This window comes from Callospermophilus lateralis, chromosome 1 (genome assembly GCF_048772815.1).
Source record: "Callospermophilus lateralis isolate mCalLat2 chromosome 1, mCalLat2.hap1, whole genome shotgun sequence".
In the NCBI taxonomy this organism is placed as follows: Eukaryota; Metazoa; Chordata; class Mammalia; order Rodentia; family Sciuridae; genus Callospermophilus; species Callospermophilus lateralis.
This window is the reverse complement of record NC_135305.1, coordinates 33,033,866-33,055,700: the sequence shown is the minus strand read 5'-3', so window position 1 is coordinate 33,055,700 and position 21,835 is coordinate 33,033,866. Positions and strand designations below refer to the sequence as shown.

At 37.2% G+C, this 21,835-nt stretch overlaps 1 protein-coding gene across 1 annotated transcript in view; it reads right to left on the bottom strand.

Moving 5' to 3' along the window:
* Positions 1-21,835, bottom strand: part of Dync1i1 (dynein cytoplasmic 1 intermediate chain 1) — a 293,109-nt gene that overhangs the window by 10,595 nt on the left and 260,679 nt on the right. Inside the window, exons 15-16 of the mRNA XM_076861407.2 lie at positions 10,871-11,011; positions 6,578-6,703 (exon numbers count right to left, since the gene is read on the bottom strand). Of these exons, the coding sequence (XP_076717522.1) occupies positions 6,578-6,703; positions 10,871-11,011 (267 nt within the window). The remainder of the gene's footprint in view (positions 1-6,577; positions 6,704-10,870; positions 11,012-21,835) is intronic.

The following is a 21,835-nucleotide window of genomic DNA, read 5'->3' as shown; positions in this document are numbered from 1 at the left end:
TCAGTTTAACTTCCTATTTTGTGTTGTGCGTACCCTCTTCCCAAGGAAGACGGTTATTTATATTAAAGGCCCAGTCTTCTTATGAGAATAGACAGGGGTCTCCTGCTCTGTTGGAAAATAGGAAGTAGTTCCACCAAGCAAACAATTACTGCTTAAGTGTAATCCACTTAAAATCCATAAATGTGTTGTATTTATTTTATGTCACTCAGACCCTTTCTAACTCCCAGTGCTTGCAGTTTATCAGATGTTACTACACTGAACTGCTATTAGAAGTGCAAGAGAAACGGTACATGGAATCACTTTCTTTTTCTTCTTATTCTTGCTGGCTGTGAAAACTGTTGGGGGCCCTTTTTAATAGTCCTTATGTACAACACCTTGACCGTCATTCTAAAGTACATCACACAGGCTGTTTTTCTGTTGGGATTCCAAATAGACTTTTAAGTCTAATTATTCCCTTCAGCTTTAAAATATATTAAAATGGATATTTAAAATCACAGTTTATTTTTTCTTAGCAGTAAAATATGACCTCTCGTATTCACCTGCCTTTTTCCATTCTGAAACATTGTCAAGGTATTTAAATATCTGAATGAATATCAAATGAATTGTATTTATTGAAATTTGTAATGCAATTACTGGTATTCTTTCAGTCTCTAAACAATCAGATCAAACAAGCTGTTTGTAATGCTACCAAAGTTAAGAATTTAAATTTAAAAATTCGTACGTGTTTTATTTGGTAATTAGCCAATGGAATACCAAATAAAGCAAGGGTGATAAAGTTTATCCATCTCACAAATCACCATTTTTAAGTTATCACTTTATTTTTCAAATCCTACTCTAAGCTGAAAATTATTTTGGAAATTTATCATTTGACTACCATAAAAATATAATCAGGGATTTGAAAGCTACATGTATTTATAACAACTGAAAACAAAATCTTCCCTGGAAGAGGTTAATGGAAAAAGAAATAATAGGAGGTGGAAGATAAACTGCTTCTTTCAAAACTGGAGCTGCAAACAGCATTCTAACTAATTCAGATAAGCAGCAAACATAGTTGTTAGGGGATATTTATGACAGCCGCATCTGTGTGACAGCACTGAAGCATTAACAATGGCAGCGGGCTTTCTATAAAACACATCTGCAAGAAAGACAGGTAGATAGGCTGACTATCAATCATCAGGACACGTGAATAATTCTATACTCACTGGCCCATGCGCTGTTAAGACCAGCTTCGTATATACAGAAAATCTTGCTATTCAGTAAAAGGGCCATGGCAGTGAGTAATTTTTATTTTCACTTCTTTAAAATATGTGTGTTCACACATCATTGGGGAGAAAAAAAAATCCAACAATGATTAAGAGCTCTTTATGTGTTCTAACACACACAATGTTTTCAGGTTATACTTGGAGTTAATCTATGACTTGTTGTCTTCCTCATATTTCATTAATTGAATGGGACCCCAAACTTGTGGCATCCCCATAGTTTAGGGATTTCTCAAAATTTAATCAAGGGCTAGGCTCAGTTTTAAAATTTTAGATTTCGGAAAATTTAACTAGTACATGCAACCACTGTTTATTTGTAGCTTTTCAAAGCACAAATAGAATAAAAACTTCAGCCAAATAATAAGAAGGGGTCTCTTCTGTCTTTGGTTGGATTTGCATAACTTCAATTTTTGCTAATGGGAGTTAAGCACCTGTTCTGCAAAGAAAATAGACCCCTATCTGTGAAAATAAATGTGTACGGTATATTTTCCAGATACAATGCTGAAATCAAACAACCAAAAATATGTGCTATATAAACATGGCATCACGTGGCCTACCTGAAAACATGGCTGTTTTATATTTTACTTCCTGATTCATAGGCCCTGAGATATTACTAATATCTTTGACATTTAGATCAAACAAAAAAGAAAAAAAAAAAGGTGGGTGGGCGGGGGATGGACAAACCCAATCCGGTGATTTCAGTGAGCTCATATACAATACTCTGTTTACCCACTCAGAAGCTCATAATAAATTGCATCAGTAAATCTGGATTCAAGCCACAGTTCTCTGCCATCATCTAAGAAGTCATAGATGATAATTGTACATAATAGTGAAGAACATGATCATGGGGGCGCTGTGCTGGGACTCCCTGCAGCAGCTGCAGCCTCAGCTGGGACAGGAGGTGAGGCAGACGGTTGTTAGTGACTGGTGACACCAGGGTTCCTCTCTGCAGTGCCCTTCTCGTTGAGTGCCAGGTCTCACAGGAGGGCAAATCTACCTGCAGTTGAATGGAAATGTCTCCATTGGTAGTCACGGGAGTCTCTCCTATCAGGGAGCTATTGATAATGTGTGGAGAGAGAAAGTCTATCCCACCCCACTTCAACTGATGAAGAAGGCATTACAGAGATCCTCCTCCAAGTTATATTATACTTTCAGTTAAAATTACGATGTGATCAAAACAGGGTGGTGTGGGGAGGTCAATTAGAAATTCCAGTTTGGCTCTGGCTCTATTTTTCTGCACCTGATGATGTTTCTAATACAGAATCACTGCCTTTTCTCATGCACATTTTAAAATAGTTTTAAGAAATATGTACCAAGAAAACCATGCAGCATGTACTGGTACCTCTAGAACCACATTTCTAGAGGTTCTCCTTTCTAATGATCTAGATCAGGGCTAACATTTCTCATTTCTGATTGCCCTTGTGATCAGTGTATTAAGAGTAATACTCTTGTGGACAGGACTAGCTACATAGTCTTGGGGGGCCCATGCAAAATGAAAACATGGAGCCCATTGTTGAACATTCTTAGTGATTGCAAGATAATGACAATAGAGCATCAAACCAAGTTTCATGTTCTTCTAAGTACCCAGCCCCATACAATTTCACGGGTCCCAGGCACCAGGCATGTGGAGCTGACTCCACTTGCGGAATCATACCTTGGCATGAGAGAGCTGCTTTCCTTTCTTCCCAGCCTACCACTGATCTCAGTCAGGTCAACAATGAGAGAAGGAATGTGGGATGTCTTCCCCCAGGCAGACATTAAGACGTTTAATATACTAAGATCCCGAGGAAAACAGATCAACAACGCAGACTCTAAAAACTACCATTTATTTTCTTACATCGATTGTACTATAAGGCTTATCTAAAAGTGTTTCATCTTGTTTCTGGAGGATTTCACAACGCAAGGCTTTCAATTCAAAGACCATCAAGACCTTGGGGAGAAATTCAGTTTTAATGGGGACCAGGAAACTGACTTTGAATACTGATAAACTGACTTTGAATAACAATTTGGTCTTCAATATCATATTTTTTTTCTCTTCCTCTGTATTTTTTCTTTTGAAATTGCTTCCTACTCAAACCCCTTCCCTCTCATCAGCCAAACACGACCCTTAAATTTGACCTGAAACTCTCAATGGGCCACCTTCTGTGAAGGCATTCCATCTGGCTTCCCACAGTTGAGGTGATTCGGAAGGCTGGGAAGGCACTGTTTTGAGGGTGCCCTTTTCTTCAAAGTACAGTTGTGCTCTGTCCGTTCTAGGCTGGTGAACGATACAATGGTAATTACAGTAATGGCAGCATTTGCCCATGAAGGGATCTAGCATCTTTCAGAAGTGGGCTTTGGCTAAGCCTTTGCTGCAGGGAAGTCGTCTTTCCCTTTGGTACATGGCACCTCCAGTCGTGGGCTTCAGAGATTTAGAATAGTTCAGAGAGGTGAGAAGAGAAATAGAAATGCCTTTCTTCCCTTTGAAGAAAATAGAAGATACTTTACAAAAGTACTTAGCAAGAAAACTATAGTTAAGACAAAATGATTTTGTTAAGTCTGAGTCTTTCTGAGCTATACATTGCTTTGTGTATGATCAAACAATACAGAAAGAATCGTTCAAGTGTATAAGCCTATCCTGATTTTTGGTCATTCAGAGAAGGGCTAGAGGATTGTAATATTACCTACGCTCAATAAAATCGTATATCCTTGTTTTTTTCCCCCCTGGTAGTGAATTTGTAGGGATAAACAACCCTACAAATTGTTTGGCCTATTATGTGTCACACAGATTTTTCTATAGCCTGTCTAGACTCCAGACAATAGGCAAGACTGGCCTATAGTTGCAGACATTTCTATAGTCTGTAATATCACTTAGAAAAGCAAGGGCAATAATACAAAAATGAAAACCAGCCTGACCTGCTGGTGCGATAGTAGAAATATGAGTATAACAGCACTTTACAATTTAGAAATGATGATAGCACCCTAGAAAGAAGTTTTAGCAGCCACATATCAGCCCAGGCAACTTTTGTAAAATCATATATCCTCCCATAATATGAGTTATATTCAAGAAATTTTGTCCATAAGCTATAAAGACACTTTACTGCAGAGAATTCTGCACGTTAGGCTGTTTTCTTATTGCATAGAGGTGGGGTATGTTTGCATGTGTGTATATAAACAAAAGGCCTTTTTAAAAATAAGCCAGATTGTTAAACTAGTCTGCTTTTTAATCCTCCCGAGGTACAACAAACTGGGATAAAACAATTAATGCTGCAAATAATCTGAAGAGAGTTGAGGGATCTTATGTATATTCAGGGGAGATAGAGAAAAGAGTTTTTAGGTTTCATCTACTTTCTGCCATTTCATCCTCTGAGCATGTCTCCACATTTATTTTTCTCCCACAACTACACTTGTTATAAATGAAGGAAACAAAGAGAAAAAAATAAATAAAACAGAGAACGGAAAGAAATAAACTTTTTTTTGGTTTGTTTCTTTACATTTTCTGTTGTCCATTTTTTTTTTATATTTTAGGAAATAACTCAAAACCCAGTATTTGTTTTATTGTTATTTAGTTTCACTTTGGTGAAGACCATGGAGAGGATGCATTAACTATAAAGAATATTCATTTTGATGAAAATATTGCTCTAACTCTACTGGCAACATTTCTGGCTCAAAGGGCTTTCTCTTCTCCAAAGACTTCAAAGTAAGTCAGTAGTTAACTGACCATTTACATCGTTACCAGTGTGGGCCAATACTAACAGATTCTTTGTCACTGTGGCATGACTCAGCTTGTGGCATCAGTAGTAATCAAGGGGGAGGATCTAATGAAATAGAGTAAGATATTCATCCCAGAAGAGAAAACTCCCATTTCTAAGGTCATTCAATTTCTGTCCCCAGTTAAATTTCATAAAACCATCTAGATGGTTTCAACATAATCCACTGTGCCATATAGCAGTATACAGTATGTCATCAAAAGTTCCACTATAAGCCAGGCGCTGTGGCACACGTCTATAATCCCAGCTGCTTGGGAGGCTGAGACAGGAGAATCGTGAGTTCAAAGCCAGCCTCAGCAACTACAAAGCACTAAGCAGCTCAGTGTAGACCCTGTCTCTAAATAAAATATATTAATAAAAGGGCTGGGGATGTGGCTCAATGGTCAAGTGCCCCTGAGTTCAATCCCCAGTATCCTTCCACCAAAAAAAAAAAAAAGTTCCACTATAGAACAAACAGGCTAAGATTGTCACATTTATAGGTTACTACTTGATGAAACCATAAAGAACCTTTCTCAGTGTGATCAACTAAATGTGTGCACCGGTATTCACAGAGTACCTTCCAGGCCTATGACATTACGCATACAAATGTGGTGTATTTTCCCTCTGGAATGAAAATGTTAGACTCAAATGATGCCAGAATAGCTTTGCACGACACTCTTGTTTTGCTTGAAAATTCAGTATTTTCTTTGTCTTTAGGGAACAATTTCTTTAATCTCACAAGAAATGAAAGTATTTGTCAATACTTTCTCACAGAAATAAAAATAAAGAGATAAATATAATTGATTAATGATATAGCCTTAAACAAAGATGGTATTCAAAGTCAAGGAGATTTTTTTTTCTGAAATAAAAGGTGTAGTTTTTTGGATTTAAAAAATTTTTTTTAAATGTTGATGGACCTTTATTTTATTCATTTATTTATATGCAGTGCTGAGAATCAAATCCAGTTCCTCACATGCTAGGTAAGTGCTCTATCACTGAGCCAGAACCCCAGCCCAAAGGTGTAGTTTTTTTCTTTTAACATATGTCATGATATTCAGAGTACTTTACATACTATATGATAAGACTTGCCACAGAGGTACATAGCTTATATAACTTTGAATGCCACAAAAATGGTACCATATCTGATACCTCATCCTTCTTAATTGATTATGCTTTAATTAAAGAAAAATAGTATACATTTTAATTAAGCATACCAACTAAAACTTGACTTTTCAAAGTAAACATAAAAGTCAAATTTTGATGTTAACATGACCAATTTGGCAAACTTTTTGTTCTCATGAAATTGGTGAGGAGTTCCATGCTTCACAGGAAGCTGGGAATTCTACATCAGTCTAAAAGGAATACAGATCATTAACTAAAGTGTCCTTTGCATGGAAATGGAGGCCAAATTAGGCCCCAAGGAGGCCTTGCCAAACTCCCACTGAAGTCAGTGGAAATTTGCAAACGCACTCGAGAGGTTTCTTGTAGCTCAGAAGGTCTTGTCAATCATTTCCCCAGATCTTTAAAGTAGACTCACAAGTTAAAAAAAAAAAAATCCCATCAAACAAAAACCAAACAACAAACATGTACCTCTCCCACATCGTAGATCCAAATACGGCCTTCTGAGTCCCCAACGGCAACTTCTTTGCCACCTTGAGCCCAACGGACTCGGTTTAGGGCAGATGCCCCTTCAATGGCCACACTTGCTGTTGGAACCTGCCAAAGAGGTAATAACAGAAAAAAGAACCTCTGAATATTGATTTAAATACACGAATTTACAAAATGATACATTTAACCACATGAATCACTACTGCTTCATGTGCAGGAAGAAACATACATCCCTTGTGCATGGGTAAAAAGAATTCATTGTTCTCAAATAATATGCTCCACTGAATTAAGGGACAAAGAGGAGAGATGCTTTAACAAAAGAGAAAAGGAGGGAGATCTTTTCCATAGTCGATGTGTAGTCAGTGACACAAATATTTTTTGAATTACAGCAGGTGGGTATCCCATATACAAATTCAACAACTAAATGTAATACTTCGCCATTGGGCCATGAGCTGTGGTGAAAAGAGAGAGATTTCAGAATTTATCAAGAATAAGGATCCATAAGAGGCCAAAAGGTGGGGGTGTATGCTAGAGTAAAAGTCATATTAATATGGATCTTCAGGGAAGAAATAAATATATGTATTGATACTCCAAATCTCATCAGGGAGGGTATAATTAGAAAAAAAAAAAAGAATGAAGGTAGAAAGTTTCAAAGACTTAAAATTCTCTCCTCTCTTTCTTTTCTTTCCTTTCCTTCTCCCTGGAAGTACCAAAGTGTGGGAAATGATCCAAAACTTTGTTAATAACTCCAGGGTGATATCCTTTAAGAATATAGCCACCTACTTTGTAGAAAATGACTATGTCTCCTTTAATAAACTCTGGAAATCTGAAAACATTACTAATAATAATAATAGTCATTATTAAAGAGAAGCCAAGCTGCTGAAATGGAACTTTTTTTTTTTTTTTTTAACAAGAAACTTAGTGTTTGAAAGAAGGATTTTTAGTGAGTGTATTCCTCTTCTGCAGTTAGTCGTATGAACTCTTGCCTTCAAGGTTGGGAGTCCATAACTGACACAGAGATCAGATCTCCTGAGCCTTCTACAAAGAATGTGGAGTGGGAAAAGACAACACGCCACAAGAAAGGAAACTGTAAATGTTGAACACAAAGAAAAAAACTGTGAAAAGAAGGCCACTGAGAGCATCTCCAGCCCCTCTTTGAGACCTGCATCTAATAACCACACTGCACGAAGATGGAAACGTGACATGTACTGTGACTTAGCACCTTCTGCATTCTGTTATTCAGGGAATTGAAACCATCTGTTTATATGAAATTATTGACCCAATACCTGTCTTTAAAATAGCAATAAAAACTCCATCATATGTAAGAATCTATGTTTAAACTTAATCTTGAAATCAATAAAAATTCTTTGACCCGCTTAAATCATTGCATGTCAATTGTGAGCAAAAATGTAAAACAAAAGTCCCTGGCTCATTTATTTTTTTAAAAATACACAATTTCTACAATAAAGCTACCTGCTGTGCAGGCTAGAGTCTGAATTTTTAACCAAACCTTGCAAAGGCTGAAACAATGTGAATTTAGATGGACCATAATTCTGTCAATACACTTTATTATTGGTGTGCTGGCCAGAAAACAAATCCGTGATTTTGCTATAGAATTTCAGAGTTAATTTTTAACGCTATAATTTAGAAGGGTCGTGCAGGTTTCTTATCTAATTCTATTTAGTATCAGATTTTATTTGAATAATCTCAAAAAGAGAGCCAAAATGATAATATGAACATAGCAGAAAATGAATCACTTAAAGGTCACTGACCTTTTGAGAAATTAAAAATAATTCCTAATACATGTTAAGACTTTTGTTAACTTCGAATATAAATAATATAGCAAACTGAAATGGCATTTTAAGCTTTTAAAATATTCTCTTCATACATACTATAAGTAGCAAAAAATAGCTATCACAGCCTATGATATGTGCTAAAATAATTTAAAATTGCATAAAGGAAGCGACAGAATATATCTGTGTGCATTTAATTGGTAATGAACCTTCAAAATTTGATGAATCTATATTGAAAATAATCCATGTATTCACCCTGTCTCACTTCTATTCTTTAGTTTTGCAAGTATTTTCATGTGTTTTTATGGCTCAATCGTTTTACTTGCAAAGATAAGACAGGACATAAATTACCAAGCAGCAGAAATTAGTAATTCTGAGGTAGGTAAATATGAACTATTCTTGCACAGGAGCAGTCTCCAATAACTTGGTCTCAAAGCATAATACTTTGAATAATAACCAATAGACTACTGCACTGGGAATTCAGGTTCATTTATTCTCCCACAAATTTATGTCCTAATTTGATAAACATTTGAAAAATCTTGTTCAACTTGATAGAAGGCAAAAGTGATTTCAGGGTTTTAAAAAAGCATTAAGTTCATTACTGGATTTGAGTCAGACTTAATATATCTTTACATTATTGTGAAAGCAGAATTACTTTTACCACAAAACTAAATGGTTTGCATGACCAGTAATGATTTTTTTTTAAATGTTTAATCATAAAACTCTTATGTGCTGTCTCTTGAAACCTACAGAAAGAAAAGGGAAAAAAATTATACTTGGTAATGTTCACATATTAATTTCCTAAAAGACAGATTAAACAAAATAAAAAAGTTATATAGGAATTATGAAGGGGTCTGTATCCTGCATTTGGGCACCACCTAATCCTTACCTCAACTAAGCCTGATTTCTGATATAGCGGTCTCCTAAGTCAATCTGGAAAGTGTTTGTTTTTTGGTTGCTTTAAGTGAGTTTCTTCTACCAAATAGAAGCAATATGATTTTAATCAACAGTGATGAAAGACTGGGAAACCATTACAATGTAAGGTAATAACATCTTTCTATTAAGAGTAATAATGTTATAAACATTTCAACATCCACAATGATGGGCATTTCACATGCTCATGCCTTTTGATTATTTTCAAAGATGTTTCATTACATAATTCTTCCTTGTCACATAGTTCTTTGAGGTAAACGGAAAAATATTTAAACAGAAAGATTTTTAAAAATAAATTTGGCAGAAATTCTGTATATATATATATATATATATATACACACACACACACACACACACACACATATATATATATATATATATATATATATACCCTTGAAAATACAATTACTCAATAACAATATCTAAAGGATATTTCCCTGCCCTCTTCCAGAAAAAAAAAAATGAGGAAGTGTGCTCCTCCTTCATATCCTCCAGCTGTAGCCCTTCCTAATTAAAAAGGCTGAGCTGCTTCCTGCTCAAAACACTTCAAAAGACCTTTCTCTTGTTCTCTACTTGACATATAGTTTGCAGCCCTTGCTGCTCATATCTGCCCATTTGTATTTATGGAGAGCTCCCCAGAATCAGAAGTCAGGAAATGATGCAGAGACCATTTTAGTTTATAAAGTTGAGGGATATTTAATATTATCATAAAAAACTCCTACACCCAAATATCTAAGTAGCTGAATTACCACCTCAATAATGTTGAGAGTTGGAAAAAAGGAACAATGCATATGGCATAAATTTTAATACGAAACTATACAGCATGATTTTAAAGCAATATATTTGCACTACCAACTGCTTTAAAAAATAGTCATTTTTCACTTGTGAACTACTCTGAATGTGACATGTTAAAATTCCACTTAAAAAAAATTCGGAGTTCCTGTTCAAATATGCTAATCTGTTCAAAGTTGAACATCATTGTCAGATGCTGACTCTGAGTTCAACATCTTCGACAAGGCACATTTACCTTAGTGAAAATCAAATGGATGATAGATTTAAACAAACAAACAAACAAAAATAGTTAACAGTCATTTTTTGTGTGTGGGGGTTCAAAATAGAAATTGTACAAATAGCAAAAGCTGAACAAAATAGCCCCCTTGAAGAGCCCAATCTGAAAATCAGCGTCCACAAAACCTAATTTTTTCCAAGTGTTTGCCAATAAAGTTCTTTTAACATTGCTCTGAAAAATGCCTGTGTATCCTTGACCATCGGGAAAGGCGTAAACACGTATAGTTTTGCTCTTTGCCAAAAAGGGTGGTTAATTGTCCAGGATCTGCCAGAGTTTAGAGACGAAGTGAAATCAAGTGACTTTTGGCCAATGCATCTGCCAATTCCCTTCAGGGTAGTCAAGAATAAGGGGGCCAGCAACCCTCCTGCAATTGGAGGGTCTGTCCAAAAAAGGCCGATTTAGAAGAAGAGGCAGAGACTGCGAGTGGCCTCCTGCGCACCCCTCCCAGCCCTGGGCCCGGGCGCCTGCGCCGCCGCTCACCTCGGTGTCATTGTTGAGGTTCCAGAGGTCCAAGCGCCCCATCCCGTCCACGCAGGCAAAGAGCGCGGGATGCACGGGGGACCACATGACATCGTACACATAGTCTGCATTGTCTTCAAAGGAGTAGAGCGGCTTGTTGTGCTGTAAAGCAGAGAGACCGTGAAGACTTTGTGGCGCTGCTGCTGCCTCGGGCTGTCTAGGGAGCCTAATTAAAAACTTTGCACATTCACAAAGTGTCATAAAACTTCCCGAGATGAAAGTCCTCGAGAAGGTGAACCGGAGCTTTAATGTGACTAGAACTGTCCAGTGGCATAAATAAATACCGGGGGGCGGAGGGGGGGGCACGCTGAAGGGGCCGGGGGCTGGGACGGGCGGAGGGAGGCGGTTTCAGACACAGTTGTAAGAGACATTCCAGACAGGTGGACGGGGATGCCATTAGCTCGGAATTCTCGCCGGGCAACGCTTTGCGAGTCTTTCGGAGCCTGAACCCAGTCGTGGTCTGGTCGGCCGGGCTCAGACCCGCCGGGTAGCTCCGAAGCCTTGGCGCTCCCGGAGCCCGAGCCCCGTGCATCGAAGGCAACGCCTGCCACCTCGTGGTCGCGGCCTGCAGCTGCACCAGCTCCTGCGGCTTCCAGTCCAACTCCAGGCCAAATTCGTATTTTAACGGTTCTTTGGTGGCGGGGGGATGGGGACAAATATTTTAAAAGGGGCTATATCTCTTCTAGGAGGTGAAAATTTTGCACTCCCAAGACCTCAGACTCTCTGGTTGGGAGTAGTTCGCCCAAATCAAGTGGATTGGTGAGGCTCCTTGTAGTACCCCTAAACTTCTATAGAGAAAATGAGCTATATTTTCTAGATCTGTCTTTCCAAGAACCCTAAAATTGGTGTTCTGAGGAGAAATGCGTTAACATACTCCCATTGCATACAAATGCCTCCACTCTAGAGGGATACAATAAATTAAAATGGCACTCTTGATTTCCAGTGAATATTGTCACATCAAAATAGCACAGAAGTCAGAGGCAAGTTTGAAAGTACACCAGAAATAAAACGTAATTGGACTTTATGAATTATTCATTCCATCTGGCTTGTCTTATTCTAATTTCTGCATAATGGCTTTACTAATCCCTGATCAATTAATGTAAAATGAAATTTAAATGATAATGAAAGCCCCAGAGATAAAAGAAATTAAATATTCTTATATCCTCTGACAGAAATCTAAACAATGGGAGTTTTTTTTTTTTTTTCTTTTTCCCTACTGCCGTCTTCATCCAGTCAGCTGTCTGTACTCTCTTCATGGGTTCTACTGGATGCCTATACAGGCCAGAGTAACAGGATCAGGAGAAGATAACATACAATGTAACAATCAAATCCTTTCTGCATTAGATGTTCAAAGAATGTTACCTGTAGGGAATCAGAGCAAAGTCCCAAAGTGCCCTGTTTGTGAGTATAAAGTACACCAAAATTCCTGTGCTGAAATTTTGAGAAAATTCAGTGCAAAGATAATAAAAGTTCTTTAACCTAAATATAATGCAAAAACTTACTAAGATAGCAGTTATACATGATTTCGTTTTCCATGATTTATATTGCTTTGACATTAAAAAACCACCTCTTTGAAGCAAATAAAATTTCAACATATTGAAGCAACATAGATGTTAGATGAGGTATTGTGTGTGTATGTGTGTGTGTGTGTGTGTGTGTGTGTGTGTGTGTGAGAGAGAGAGAGAGAGAGAGAGAGAGAGAGAGAGAAGAGGAGAGGAGAAGGGAGGAGAGGAGAAGAGTAGGATAGGGAGGGATGTTTTAATTCTAAAAGTGTCTTTTGGGGGGTGTAATTTGAAAAAGAATGTGTGACACTGAAATATCAAAAAGAATTAACTGGACCCAGGCCTTATAGTTTTGTATTTTATAAATCTTTTATGCAAAATGTTTTATATACCATCTTTGCAATGGTATTCGAAGCCGAAATCATTTGCTTATTGGCTACTGACATAGTTTCTTTCTGCCTCTCTCTCACTCTTTGGACGAGGTGATTCTAACTCCTTTTCCCAGAAAATCTGAATATTCAATGATTGCTGAAAATAGTATGATTGTACCATTTCGCCTTATTTATATATTTTTACAAAGCAGTGTGGAGAATCTGCTTCTTCAGTGATCGTTTGTGATTATTGAATTCTAACTCATAGTAGGAGATTATTGCCACTGCAAATTCTTGATTTTATGGCCAGTCAGCCACTATTTGTATTTTTCTTAAAGTCAAAGGATGGCAAAGATTTATACACATTTAAAAAAGAATACTCTCTCATTAACCCAGCCAATAGTACATCTGAGGATAGCCAGAAGTTTAGTTTCGAATACACAAATGGACATAAGATAAACATATAACATCTGTCACCTTTATTTTGATCAAATAAAAGATCGTCATCTTTAAACGGTCATTTTCTAAGGAGCTGATATTATTTCGTGGGTTAATTACCTTATTAAATTATCTGTTAATCTCTAGTATTTTGTTTTTCTTTTGGTAGTTTCTTTTCTGAGACATTTAGTCAAAATTATGCTGCATCCTGGAGACTTCATTTTATTCTTTTTAATTTTTTTTTTCTGTGGTGCTGGGCAGATTTCACTTTTTAAACATCTGGAAATAACTGCCATTGTTCATGTTGCCAAAACCCAGTTTTCTCATGATAATAGTATTGATTAAAATGTTGTTATTATTCTGCTTTTCTCCAACTTCCTTATCACCCTTCATCCCCAAGATGAACCTTCTATTATAAAAGTCACTATGAAAATAATTCTAAACTAAAGTATGTTCCTGTTTGGGAGCAGGAAGAAGGGCCTATATTTTCCAAGGCTCTGTTTAGCCTTGATAAATTCACAGGCTGGGAATGTCTTAATCAAGATTGATTGAACTCATTATCAGTGTACCAAGTCGATTCACATTGACAAGCCACTAGTTTTCAAGTCCAGCATATGCATAAACTACAGGCGTAGGCAAAAGTTATTTTACAATAGTACTATTTTGAATAGTAATTGTACTTTTTGCACAATTAAGAGATTTTATCATCCTATTTTATTTGTGCTCCAAGGATATTCAGATTGAAAATCTACCTCAAATACTTAATGTAACAAATTTATGGTAAACACATATATCATGAGATTCTAACATTTCCATAACAGAACTACAAAGTCAGGTCATAAAGATTGGGTTTATGAATTTGCAAAACATAAATTTCTCATTCATACTTATTACCATTTCTTAGTACGTGACTATTATTTTAGAATACTCCAAATTTTGAAAAGGTAGAGTATGGGCACAAATCTGACCAATGATTTCAAGGAGAAATCCTATAATATCATTTGTATACCTAAGCCACAGAAGCGTCATGATTTTAAATATTTACTCTACAAAACACTAAAGACCATTTAGTTAACTAAATATTGTTCCACAGCATGTTACTGTAGAAAGCGTTTTTCAAAACAATCAAATTTCACCACACAAAACCCCCTTCACCTGGGAGTTTCCTTTGCTAAGTGAAGTGTCAAAGAAAAAAGGAAAACCTCACCACTCGCCATGGGTTGCACGTGTGGCACTTGCCAATGAAATAAAGTCATGACACCCTGTGTTTCATTCAGTCTCCAGGGCTGTGCCAATAATGCTACAGTTATCTAGACACAGCCCAGCTTGATTTTAATTCCCTGACTTTCAAACAAAGAGGAGAAGGAGGCTACCAGTCACCTCCCGAACAGACGAGGGGCAGGGAAGGGTGTGCGCTGTGTGCCCAACTCTGTGCACACATTGTCTAATTTAATCCGCATAAAATCCCTGTAAGGTAGATGGTATTTACAGAAAAGAAAATTATAGTTCAGGAAAGTTAGTAACTTTCCCAAGGTCACGGAGATTTTTAAGCGGTGGAGTCAGATTTGGTTCTCAGGTTTTCTCTTGGCTAAGCACGTCTTTTACTCACTGGAACCAAAAGCTCCTTCTACAGGGTCTTCAGTCCTCGCAGAAAAACCAGGAGATCTGTTACCTCTACTCCCCGTTCAACTCAACCAATATTTACTAAGTACACACTATGTAACTCGGAGAAGCAGTTGAAAAAACACTGCAGTCAGAATGTTTATTTCCTGTTATTAATGATCCTGAGGATGTTACCCACACGTTTGCAGGAGTCTGTGGAACCTTGTGAGAGAAACAGAGATCTTTTTCACCTAAAAGCTAGAAATGGGATGGGAGTGGCCCTTCAGCCAGCAGAGATCAACAGCAGGCAGAGCCTTGGAGAGTAGAAAAAAATGAGCTAGAAGGCAAAGACCTGTCCCCAGTTCACTGAATAGCTGAGTGACTTTGGGCTATGATTTACATTCTCTGAAAGATGGGGTTAACAAAGTCTGCATCAGACAGAAAGGTAATGGGAAACTCTGGAAAAACTAAAGCCCTTGGGAAATTTCACTTAACATCCTTGGATCCTGGCTTTCATATCTGTAAGAAGGAAAACCGGAACTATCTATTAACCCGTTAGCCTTATGATTCTGTGACTGTTTTATTATGTGCTTTATCACTCATAGCAATGAGAGAATGGAATCAAGTATGTGAAAGTTTTTTCCCCCCTAAATGCCCTTCACAGGCACAGATTATAATGCAATCTACCTTCCTCGATGCTTTTTAGAATTCATATTATGATTCCACAAAACACTGTAGTAACTTCAGGGATTTTTAACTTTGTGTTTCATTCAAATAAGACAGAAATGCATCAGCATATGGCACGTTATAAATAATTTGGAATTATGAACACAATAACAGACCTCCTCCTCCTTGATGGATTGGAGAAGGAATAAAGAATGCTAAATTTACTTTCGGCAGGTAGTGAAATCTGTTTTAAAAATAAAACTTTACGGGGCTGGGGATGTGGCTCAAGTGGTAGCGCGCTCGCCTGGCATGTGAGCGGCCCGGGTTCGATCCTCAGCACCACATACAAACAAAGATGTTGTGTCCACCGAAAACTAAGAAATAAATATTCTCTCTCTAAAAAAAAAAAAAAATCTTTAAAAAAAAATGAAACTTTACAACATCCATTAATGTTTGACAATAAAGACTTGATCTTGAGAACTGAGCTTTGATTTTATAAGTATACTTGTGAAAATGAATAGACCTGCATATTTTCCCAATCAGTTAACTCTAAAATGATTTCTGAAGAGGCGACTCTATTTCTGAGGTCGGAAATGTGCCAAAGTCACAGTTAGAGAACGTAATGTTATTTTCCTCTTCTCAGGCACCTCCAGGCATCACTTTAGGACTTAGTGTTTGGGAGGCTGGTGAACAGGAAGATTTATGTTTAAATACTTCCTAACACCCTCAAACGTTGTGGTTCTTGAGATTGTATTTGTTTCTAAATAATTGGCTTTCAAAGCAGACTTAGTGGAAATATTTATCCAAACCATGAACGTTCCTTTGAGGGGAAGGATAGGGTGGTAGAGGGTACTATGTGGTGGAGACAGAAGAAAATTAATAAGTTCTAAATTTGATTTCTGAACTATAAGGAAAACCAATCGAATCTTACCTTGAAAGCTACATCCTGTTGGGAAAAAAACATGACCAAAACAATAAACAATGAGTAATATGAAAATGGCCTTCAAATATTGTCATGTGGGTTCCTGTGAAGTTATTAAAATAAACAGCTGGCCAGTTCTTCCAGGAAACATTAAAATGTGAGACCACAATATCACTTTTTAAAAAAACCACCAAAGGACCCCAAAACTTTAGGCTCACAACAAAAATGGATACTTCTACCATGAAAAGAAAGTGGTTAAACAAATAAGTCAATCCAAACTCACAAACCCAACCAAAAACCCAACTCTCTTGGCCCAAGAGAGAGAGGTGTTGCAAATTTGGTACTATCAATGGAAAACTTTATTGCAACTTAAGTTGAGATGCTAATGCACCAACTAGCCTATATTTATCTTAAATTCAGTGGGTTATTACTCAAACAATACATATGATTCTCACATGACTTCTATCACAGTCACAAGTTCAAAATTAGACATCCACTCCTTGGTGAGTCTATTTTCCAAAGAATGGGAAGAGTGGGTCTATTTGTTGCTCATGTATATCAACGGAAAAATCTGTGAGGATTTTATTTTGATAAATTAGTTAATTTAAAACCATTTGAAAGAAGGTTATGGAAATCTAGGAATTTGGCATTTCTCTTTCTCTAAATGTGGAAGTTTTACTGAAGAAGATCTGAAGCCACATGAAAGGTATTCTTTGTTATACTGCCTTCCTCTACAGCTTATTTGCATGGAAGAATCCTACTAATCCAGGAGGCGCCGCCAATAAAGAGGCTAATTATCTATATAAAGGAATGTATACATATTCACAGGTTTTGACTAGTATTTGAGTGTTTAAAGCTACGGGAAAAATCTGCAAGCTTTGCTTAATTCATAAAAGGAATATTTCTCACTCTGGCATGCATTTTTATGAATATTAGCTCCACCTAAAGGTTTTCCTTTAAAACTGGAATTTTAAGAGCCAGTGGTGATGCGCTTTCCAAATGCCTCTTGCATTCATCTCAATCACTGGGGCTTTCTGGTTCCATTCAGCTTCTTGCTTGTTTGAGTTGAGGCAGGCCATAGAGTTGGTCCTTATGTTTCCCAAACCTGGGTCAGCTGTGTTGGGTGTGTCCTGCAATAGAGAGGGCTGTTCTCTTGACTGATGATCTCCTGCTGTTCTCTCTTGGAAAGATCACAGGCAATAGAAGGAGGCAAGCAGGTTCAAAAGGACCCCTCTTGGGCTGCACCTGCCCCAAATCTGTTCCTACCACAACTGTAAAGTTTCATATTCAACATCCTATCAGACAAAGAAGCATCCCATATGTCCATAATGGTCAGGGACTATTGGGAGGCTGGAAGGAAAAGATGGATATTGATAAAAAGGAAAAGGGAATGTGGAGAGGTGATAATGGATTGGACTAGAAGCAGCCAGTCATGTGATTGTATTCATGCTTTGAAGCCTTAAATAGTTAGAAAGACTAGCCAGTCAAGTGGTATTTCTAGGTCCAAGTTTTGTTTGCTTATTGCTTATTTAATATCAAATTATGCAACTGCATTTTACTAGGGGGTAGGCAAATAGCAAAACATTTCCACTTGAATATTTTAAAATATTTAAACTGACAATTCTTGGGTTTTTCCTCTCTCCTCCTCCTCTTCCTCCACCTTCTCCTCCTCCTTCCAACGGGCTATCCTTAACCTTGAGATCCTCCTGCCTCAATCTCCTAACTAGAATTATAAGTGCATGCCACTGTGCTCAGATAATCTTTTAATTACTAAACTGAAATCTTCACTCTAGCATATATTTACAAACTATCTCACAGACAGAAATAAAATGTTAAAACTGGTGGCTGGGGTTGTTGCTCAGTGGTAGAGCACTTGACTAGCATGTGTGAGGCACTGGGTTCAATTCTCAGCACCACATATAAATAAATAAAAGAAAGGTCTTTCAACAACTAAAAAAAAATTAAAAATATTAAAACTGTACACATAAGTAATTCTTAAAGAAATTTTAAAAATATCAAATTATAAATCTGTATCCATAGATTCTACTTTTATCCCCCCTTCATATTTATTTCTAAAATACCAATTTCTAAAATTAATATTTCTCAGTGCCCAGAACTAATCTTACATTAATGATGTCATTATCAAATAAATTTTATAACATTTAGAAAAAAATGTGTGTGTGTGTATTTGCACACGCACACATGAAGTCAAGGCAAGTTTTTGGTAGCTTGGTATTCTTGTGTCTACTGGCATTAAAAGCAACATATTTTTATAATATGTGTAATATTAGTACAGCTGATACTGTATTTATTTTAATGGTAGTGAGAACCAGCATGGAGAATCCCAAATAGCAAGAGTTGGAATATTTTGTTCAAATGAGGAATATGTCTGATACACTTTCTGCTTTGCAACAGATTTGCTTACCTTGTTCTGTTTCACCTAAGCCAAATTAAATTTAATTTCTATTCAAGAAGTAAACATGAGCTAAATAGGAGGTGAGGTGACTTAGGGCATTGGAAGTGACCATTGGGAAGTAGTAATCTAGAATCAAATTGTCCTAGACAATTTGAAAAATTAAATGGTCACAGAAGGCTGGTCAAGATGGACCCACATTGTTTGATCCACAGCTACTTTGGGGTAAAAAATCAATTTTAATTTATCTTCCATCATAAGGCATAAAATACAGGTTACAGCAGGGAAGCAGGAGGGTGGGGGTATCTTTAAATCTCATAATTATATAGTGAGCCTTTTGTTCTCATTCCTTCTCATATTTCTCTCTCTCTCTCTCTCTCTCTCTCTCTCTCTCTCTCTCTCTCTCGTCTGTCTCTCTCTTTCTCCACTATTGCTTAAAATGAGAAGCTTGGGGAAGGCAACTCTGCAGTATATCATTAAAATACAAAGGCAAACATTTTCATGCTGGTTCAAAGAGCAAGAGAAAGGATTCACCAAGCACTCACTTCTTGCACAATGGGAGAGCCCAATCAGCTGGGTGAATTCTAAGTCTCCAAAGTGCTTGTACATACATGAATTATTCACACACCTGCATAAATATTCAACAGCTATAGGCATGTGTTGGTGGGTGAATATTTAGAAGGGGCTATGGGTGGAGGTGGAGGTAAAAAGACAGGAAGTATGAACACAGGCCAAGTCTGGAGGTGACTCTATGATTACGTTCTTGTGGTTTCTTTCAAAGTTAGTGTATTCTCCCTGGGTGAGCTTAAAAAGGAATAACAATAATAATAATAAAAAGAAAAAAAGGTGGGTAGGCAGGAAGAATTTTATGGCTAGGACAGGTAGATTTATTGAAAGCCAATTTTAATATTTGCCATCTTATGTTAGGAAGGTAGGGGCATGGAGTAAATATAGGGATAAGGGGTACAAATGTAGGTCAGATATCTACCACTTGAATATTGTGTGTATCAGAGAGGCAGCCAGTAGGGTTTTGGGATTGTGGGGAAAGTGCTCTCTATTATCCAGTAAGTGTTGCTGGTGGTAACTATTTGATTTTGTTAATCTTCTTCTCTGTTCTAAGTATTATGCTTAGACACTATAATAACTAAAACTTAAACTTTTGATTTTTATTGTGTTTTTCTGCTGATATATTGAATATTGAATGAAATGCTAGCAGAAATAGGTATGCTAAGAACCCTTCATTAGAATCATGTCAGTTTAGGTAATGGTTCCACCTTAGTTTAAGAAAACCTATTTCCTTTAACAAAGCACATATTTCAGGTAGGATAGCCAAGAGCATTAATCCATCAACAGTGATTTACTAAGGGTCTAACACTTGCTTTCTATTTTGGGCAATTGATAGGAATATAAGATCTGACTCTGTTCTCAAACACTAACACTTCAGAGAATTTTGAAATAAGAGAAGAAAATTGCTTATTTGGGAATCTATTTTTTTTTCACTTTGTTCCAACAGGATTTATTGTACCTTCCAAGTTACATATACTGCAAAATTGAGAACATACAACAGAGAAAAAGAAAAAGGTAGACCAATACCTACTTCCAGGATCCTGAGATAAGCTGATTATTACAATTTGGTACTGATGCAGCTCTAAATTTCCTTATAAACTAAGACAAAAAGGAAAACACATCACATCACTAGGAGGTGCACAAATTTCACCACCTGAAGGAAGGAAGAATATAAATTCCTCCTCAAAGCCACATTCCTGGGAAAAACTCAGGGAGGAATTTACCTTGTCTACGAACCCCTGAAAATTAGACTGGCTCTATCTTGTTTATATCAAAGAGAAAGAACAAGTGTGTGGCCAGGTGCTAAATTCTGTGGTACAGCTGTTAGGTGCCAGAGGAATTCAAAGAGTGGAGGAGGTGGTGGTGTAATGGTGGTTACCATGGTCTGATGTGGTCAAAGAAGGTATTACCTAGGACAGGTGAAGAGACCTGCCTTGAACAATGTAGAGCCTTTGACAGATGGAAACAAAGACGATGAAGGAGGGGAAAGCAAAACATGCAAACACTTGCTAGGTATGTCAGGGTGATGTTTCCAAAGGGATATCAGGATGAGAGATGGGGACAGCCTCAGGAGGGATAAAGTTAAAACTTTTTGATGCAATAAGCATAGGTAAATGTGCTGTGTTTAATTTTCATGAGGATGTTTTCAGATCTTCTAGTGTGGACAAGTGAATGACGAATAGCATTAACTGGGTAGAAAATAGAAGAAGAAATAGAGTAGGGAGTAAGATCTGATTTATATTTTAAACATGGTGTATTAGAGTCTCTGGAAGTGACACTCAGGTTAAGTTGACAGTAGAAATTCACGTCTGGAACTGTACGACATATCAGGCTTGAAGTTTATGCTAAAGAAGCATTCACAGGAGGTATCGAAAGAGAGGAGAGAGTCAGAAAGAAGAAAAGGAGGGCTGGTAGTAGAAATTTTGAAACTTTTGAGAAATGGGCCAACAGAACAACAGAGAGGCCTAGGTAAACCAGGAGAACACAACCTGAGATAGAAAGAACTGCAAAAATGAGTACTGGTCAGGATGATATATGATGAGGGCAGAAATGAAGACCTTGCATTTATCAATTTGGGGTTCATGATGATCTTGGAGAGAGAAGTGTTGAAAGAGTAATAGGGTTGGTTGAAAAGAGGTTGGAAGGTATGGCAGTGGTTGGTGTGGATGCCCATTGTTTCTTCAGTGGTTTAGCAAGGTTTAACCTGAGTGTTAGGACATGCATGTGGTTCTTGAAGCCAAACCATCTCATCCCCAATCACTGATCTCTAAGAGGATCCTGAATCTAGAGCCTTCCTTTGTTTTTCCTTAAGCCACCCTCTCTCCATTTAGATGTAACAACTTTAATGTTTTGGACCATTTCTTATATGCATTCATATCTCAAGTGCTTAACAAACAGCCTGGCCAATAAAAGGCAGACAGATGTATTGAACATTGCTGATGAATC